At 41.3% G+C, this 7,298-nt stretch overlaps 1 protein-coding gene across 2 annotated transcripts in view; it reads left to right on the forward strand.

The window, feature by feature from the left end:
* Nucleotides 1-6,535, forward strand: part of LOC142587646 (sulfotransferase 1B1-like) — a 52,783-nt gene extending 46,248 nt beyond the window's left edge. For both annotated transcript variants that reach the window (XM_075698809.1, XM_075698810.1), the window contains exons 2-3: nt 3,228-3,703; nt 5,920-6,535. In XM_075698809.1, the coding sequence (XP_075554924.1) occupies nt 3,228-3,703; nt 5,920-6,405 (962 nt within the window). In that variant the 3' untranslated portion in view covers nt 6,406-6,535. The remainder of the gene's footprint in view (nt 1-3,227; nt 3,704-5,919) is intronic.
* The last annotated feature ends 763 nt before the right edge of the window (nt 6,536-7,298 follow it).

Consider the following 7,298-nt stretch of genomic DNA (forward strand, 5'->3'; position numbering starts at 1 on the left):
AAGCTGAGAGAAATATTTTCCTCCTGTATACCACCAGCATACCCCTCTGCATCCTGCAAACGTTTCTTGGTGCAGAACCGTTCTATGGCGCTAAAGCCGTTCTAGGATACTTGAATGAAGTCGACTTGCACGTTTTTAGCCCCATAAATTCATAGCACATCCTCTTCCCAGGGGATGCCGCTGTGGTAGTCGTTTTGTATAGCACTTGCCTCTACGCCCTCGCATCTCAACGGCTCTATTAAGGCAGTAGTGTTTCAAGTAAATGTACACCTCTGACGTACTTTACTATATCATCATGATTTCGCAATCTTTCGTGTCCACAGTACAGCTCATTACCCATTGGCATTATTTTGTTATATATACGTTTTACACACTTTACAGCGACTGTTTTTAGGACCCTTTACAACCATGTAACGTCTAGCTCCTGTAATTCGTACTGCCACTGCGAACTCATAACACTGGCCTGGCGCTCTTTTGGCTATATGTGGCTCTTGCGCCACAAAACGCCACATTCTTCATACAGGCATGCATGCATGCGTACATGCATACATGCATACGTACATGCATGTATGCATACGTGCATGGTTGCATGCATACGTACGTGCATGCATGCACGTACGTACGTATACACATATGAATGTGCGCATGCAATGTACGCCTGCACGCATGCATACGTACGTGCATGCATGCATAGGCACACGGTTTTCCAGCCATTGAGCACTTAGTCATAAAGAAAGACAACCCATTCTACATGAATCAGACCCGAGTGCAGAATTTCACGTTCGAGCTTTGTTGAGAAAGCGCCAGCAATATTTTTTTATTCTCTGGCATGTCATTTTTATTGTAATAAAATGACAGAACTAATTATTGTTCTTTTAAATATGAATATGTTAGTTGCGCCATTGTAGATAATCGTAGGGCAAATCAAACTAAGAGAGGTAAAAACGCCTGTATATTTTTTGAAGAGGGGGAAATAGATAAAGTATGGGGAGTATAAATATATATCAATTTAAAGCGCACCTGCACGAATGCTAGAGAAGCCGCATAAGGCAATCAAGTGTGCAAGAGTTTGGCTCTTTATCTAAAGGCTCGCTGTCCAATGCAAAGCAATTCCTTCAGCTCGATATTCAATATTCGTCGCGAACTGCTCATTCCTCGTGAAAGACGAACGAGCAGCTTAGTACCAGATGCACAGCTTACTGTTCCACTCACAATGTTTGATGGCTTCGCTATTTGATGGAGTGTTCGCAGGGTACGGTGAAATCCTTTCTTGCCTAAACAACTGCCCCATAAGCTTTATTGCCTTGTTTGGGAAGCTGCATCTCATTTTTTTTTTCGATTTGTATTTTTGTAAAGAGCTGTAGTCCGACCTGAACAAGACAGGCGATCACTTCACCATGGCGCCGCAGATGTGGCAGTATGAAAGAATATACGCTACAATGCCGTCTAAATAGCATAAGCTAGTTTTCAATTTCAGGCCATGCTAGACAATAACGTGATGCCCTCGAGTGTGATAGCTGCCTTGCAGAGAACGAACGGCATAACGCTGAACCTGTAGAGCCTATCGTGGTGGCAAAATATTCGGTTCTGTGTTACGTTCAGAGCGCCTCGTCAATTCAGTCTGTGACAGGCAGTAGATATAATTGCGCGTGATTTTGTTTCGGACGCCACAGTCCGACTGAAAGCGTACTGAACAGCCTATTTTCTGCACTAGAATGACCACACATTTCCTGAAGGTCCTATGTGAATACGTCGAAGCATTTCATTTTTTCGTATATATATATATATATATATATATATATATATATATATATATATATATATATTGCCGTCAGTCTGTATACGAAGATACGTGGCTCTCTCTCTCGTCTTTCTCTCCCCCTCTCGCTCTCCATGCTTAGGGTAGAAAACCGGATGGAGTCATGGTTAAGCTCTTTCCTTACTCTATTATCTCTCTCACTCTGGTCTAAGCTTATGGTAGTCGATGGGTATGTGCAACTGCCATTGCTACAACGCAAGGTCGACTCGGACTGTGCAAATAATATAACAGAACATTAGAGACTACTTTTGCCAGATGATTTGACTCGGGTCATTGAATGAAATGCATGTGCCTGAGGACACTGCGAAGGATATTCCGTTGGGGCTGTTCCTCTTAAGAACGCCTACCTTAAGACTGGGAACAATAATGTAGTACTTCGCCTATTAATACGTTTTGGCGCACTCACGCCTCCGCAAAGCTCGAGAAACGGTGACACTTAGAAAAACGTAACACTTACAAGTTTATTTTTTCTGTTTCATAAAGATTTGTTTTATTATCGCGGAAAGATTTCGCTATGCTTCGCATTGTGAATTGTTGTTTTTCCGAAAATAACTTCATGAACTTACTAATAATGAGTCATTAAGCAGCTTTGATGCTTAACCACTGTATTTTTAACTGCTCTCAGTAAACGGGGTGATAATTCTAAAGATTTCCTAAATATTGAAAAATCGGCCGTTTCAAGTAAAATAATTGAAGACTTTCAGATGAATTACTGAAACAGGCCGATATTACTTACACGAGAAATCAAGACACATGTTAAAATAATTTTTAAAAAACTATTAATGAACTTCCTAATTATCTATTTTGCGGCCTATTGCTATTTACGAATAGTAGCCGGTGAGTATGCAACGTGTATTGACTTCGGATGTAGTTCCAGAATTACATCTGTTTGGAGATATGTGCCGTCAAACTCACCATAATAAAGCATTGATGTCCCACTTGCATTTTTAACAAGGCGCTCTTTTATGCAGACAAGCACAAAAGTAACTGGAGAGCCCATGTATTTCGTCCCGCACTTTGGGAAAGATTATCTCGAAACTCTTGTCATCCTGGAGCTTAATTTCAAGAGGATCCGCTTTGCAAACTCACCTGGTACAATCTGGTAATTGCAATATGTGCCGTAAGGTAATTAGATAAGATGTAAGCTAGCTAATTTTTAATTAGTTGAATATATGCTTAGATGTATCATGCTAGTTATTTTTGCCTCATCAAATAATCCAAATGCAAAACAAGAGTTTTGTAGCCTACCTCAATCGATATTTGTGAATTCCAGGAAGCTTAGAAATGATCATCCTGTACAGGAAAACGTTGCCGAAAAGCTCCTTCGCTATGCTTTCAAATTTACAATTTGGAATTGTCAAAACCACTTTATAAAATATTCGATCCGTTTCTCAACCCCCCTCCGCAGGGACAACCAGCAGCGCCCCGATGGATGAGGACTCGTACCGTTACGTCGAAGGCATGTGGCTGCACAAGTTGTTCAAGGATGAAGCTATCATCTCCGCTGTCAACTATAAGCCACGGCAGGGAGACATATTTGTCGATACGTATCCTAAATGCGGCACAAATTGGATGCAGTTTATTGTATACAATATTTTGACTCGTGCAGCACCGGTCACCAACTTGGGTGAATTCAGACTGATGAGCCCATTTATCGATATGACAGGAGCCGCTGCTGCGGAGAACCCCTTGAGAAATGGTCCCGTGATGACACACTTTCCGTACAATGTTTTACGACCAGTGGATAGAGCCAAGTATATTTACGTAGCCAGGAACCCGTATGACTGTGCAGTGTCCTTCTACCACTTCATCAAGGGGATGACTCCTAAAACTGTCACCGATGTTTCCTTTGAGAAGTTCCTCAACCTCTACTTGGCAGGAAAGGTAACTTTCTACCACTTTACCACATGCACTGTGAAACCAGACGGAACGTGACTTGTCTGCGGTAGTTAATTTTGTTCGTACGTGCGATGCGTCTGCCCTTTCGAAGGTGGCCTGACTCGGAGACACAGATGTATGACCACTGTGTTGGTGACAACAGTGCGCACAACGAACTCCGCTTTTTCCTGGGGAGTCTATCTATCGCAATGTTCAACGTTCTGCTTTCCCCTAGGTACTGAGTATAGAGCGTGCAATGCCTGCTATAGTAATCAGGAAAGTGTCCGCAATGCGGGTTAGAGTTGGGCACGATCGGTCGCTTTTCAACCCAATATCACGTGCAGAACCCTACCATTGTTTTGGCATTAGCAAACGCGAGAGGAGTCTCCTTGCTTTATTAATATAAGACAGTTGCTTCCTTATCAAAAGTGCTGTATTTGGTCATTTTGTTATAACGATGGTGGCCACCCTTGTGGTATTCCATGCTCATATCTTAAAAAAAAACAGTCCTCCACTGCTCAATTCCAAATAAATAGTGATACAACCCTTCCTATGGTACATTTTGCTACTGCCGTGCGGTTTACAACGATTCCAGATTCTTTTTTTTTAACATGTCCCCACTGAATGCATGTCAGGGTTCACTAGATTCCGGTTTCAATGAATGACCTTTGATTAATACGTTTCCAAATCACAAATGTTTCACTTTTTCTGACAAGCAACATTACCTAGCGAAGTCCCCATCAATGCGACGTCGCTTTTAATGAAACACAGTAGCTATTATAATTCAGCCGTGTTCGTATGATGCCATGGAGAAAATGGCCACTTATGCTGTTATAGGCCAAACAGTGCTTAGGTTTCAGGAATTGTCCGAAAGACAGCAAAATTATTATAGATGGTTCTGCATCGTTGCCCTAATAGCTGACATGAAATAGCTGAAAGGGGTGTTCCACTATCATCTGACGATACTAACAAAAGGATATGTGGACTTTTAAGATAGCATAAACGGTTGTTAGCTGCGGGGGATTGATGTAACCCGAAAAAACCTTAAAAAATGCAGTACAACTTATGCGATTGGGACCAACGCCATATTCCTAGTAAATGCCTAAATTTCTCGGATCAGTGTATAAAAAGCGATCGCCTGGTTAGCTGAGTTCAAAATTACGCAATATTAAATTTTAGTCAATGCGTGAGTAGGTGTCATGTGGCTTACTCTCGTATAGTTGTGCAGAGGAATGAAGCCCGTTACTCGATATTGCGTGTGTGGCACGCGTAGACGGTGACACCTTCGCGCCATGTATTACGCGTTGCGAGATATTTGATGCCCTGCGTGTGGCATTGAGACAGGCATCGCTGGACAGTACCTTTGTCCATCTAAGTAGGAACTGCTATGTTTGCAATAACGGGCTATATAATGGTATGTATAATATATCAATCTGCTACTGGCCCTCATCATGAATAATTAAAAAATAACGTTATTTGGTTTTACGCTCCAAAGCCACTTCCTGATCCTGAGGCACGCCGTTGTGGGGGAATCCGGAATTTAGGACCACCTGGGGTTCTTTAACGTCCACCTAAATATAAGAACACCGGTGTTTTCGAATTTCGCCCAAATGGAAAGGCGGCCGCAATGGCCAGGATTCAATTCCGCGACCTCGTGCTTAGCAGCCCCGCACCATGGCCACAAAGCAGCGCCACGGCGGGTATCATGAATAATAAGGTGTAAAAGAGTAATATTTTGCAGAAACTTCAAGCATGTTTGCTTATGCTCTGCTGAGTTGTGCTATTTATGTCCAGACCACAGAGCGCGCACTGTCAGAGTGCGTGTGTTCTTTTTATTGCTTGCTTTACGTTGGCTGGAAAACTACTAGCATGAACGATTTATGTACTTTTATAAACATTCGGCATAAGTAATTATTCTAAATAATGTCTTACGATCGAACTGTCTATTTTTCAATTAACACTTTCATCATAAACATAGTATTAAGTTTGTTGCAGAATTTAAGAAGTCCACGGCTACTTGCAAAATTCTATTTTAGTATTGGGTAAGAACTCAAAGCACAATTAAACCCTAACGCAAGAGAGGGGAATCGGTGGTGCAGATTGTATCAGAAAAGATGAGAAACCATATGCTGTATCCACTTATAGAAAAGCTTGCTTGTCTTCATTGAATCAACGATGTTTATTCGTCTTAACTAAACATATGTAACTTTTCACACCCTCAGGTACTCTACGGCGACTACTTTGACCACCTGCTGCCGTGGTACGAGCATCGAGGATCAAAAAATATCCTTTTCATAACATATGAACAACTCAAGGCGGACACCAGAGACCAAGTGCTCAAAATCGCCGACTTTCTTGGCGAAGGCCACGGAACTTCGTTGCGTAATGACGATGAGCTTCTTCAGAGAGTCCTCCACGCCTGCAGTCTGGAAAGCATGAAGAGTTTACTTCCTGGCAAACCACAGGACGTGGCAAAGCTGATGCTTAAAGCTGCACCAGAGAAATCAGAGACTTTTGCTATGATAAAAGACATGGCGAATGTAAAGGAGGAAATGCACGAGGGCTCCGGCTTTGTTCGCAAGGGGATAGTCGGCGATTGGCGAAACTATTTTACTGCCGAGCAGCTACAGCGAACGAAAGAATGGATCATGAGAAAAACACAAGGGAGCGATGTCATGGTACTCTGGAATGACTGTGATCTCCCATAGTTATTAGGGCATCTGTGTATACTATTCATAATAAGGTACATATGTATGGCGTTATGCAGATGCTGAGGCACAGAATACAATTTCAACTGTAGATTTGTTGAATAAACGTAAAATACCACACTTACAGTAAAAGTGTTTGGGCTGTTGTATTCCCCTGACATCTGCATACAATATACACCTTTATGTGCTGTCCACTCTAAGAAAAAAGCCTCTGACGAAGCCATATAGGCTTTCTGCCTTTTCATTTTCTTTGCATTGTTATCTGCTTCGTGTATATTGGAAGCCTCGTCTGATCATCAATGCAGTGTATCTCTATTGCTTAGTCTCAGGTCAATAATGAATCACAAAGACTGCAGAGTACGAACACGAGATTTCAGTTATGTATAAAAATTTATTTCTTTTAATTATGCCTGTTATGCCTGTTGCCTGTCTGCGTACTATCTCTCATAAAACTATCCATTGCACTTGTGTGCCTTACAAGGAACCTAACGTTATTCCTAATTTAAGTTGTAGCGGTGAGTACATGATACAGCAATATAGGATGACTAAACAGAAGTATACATACAAAAATAATTCGATTTATCAAAACTTTTATACGAGCAAAATACTGACACATTAGAGAAAAATTATGTAGACATGGAGAGCTCTTATAGTTTGTGGACGAAAAATATGGTGATTAGAAGTGTTTTTTGTATTCAGTATTCACATATGTTCACAAACTGTAATTGGGCCCTCAAGCCATTATGAATAGTACCGAACATGTATTGTTTGGTAAAACGCCATAATTCATCGTCACTATAAATAGTTTGCACACAGAATATACATATATATATATATATATATATATATATATATTGTGACACGCTGACGACGAAGTTTTATTCAGTCATCGT

Source organism: Dermacentor variabilis, chromosome 7 (assembly GCF_050947875.1).
Source record: "Dermacentor variabilis isolate Ectoservices chromosome 7, ASM5094787v1, whole genome shotgun sequence".
NCBI classification, from domain to species: domain Eukaryota; kingdom Metazoa; phylum Arthropoda; class Arachnida; order Ixodida; family Ixodidae; genus Dermacentor; species Dermacentor variabilis.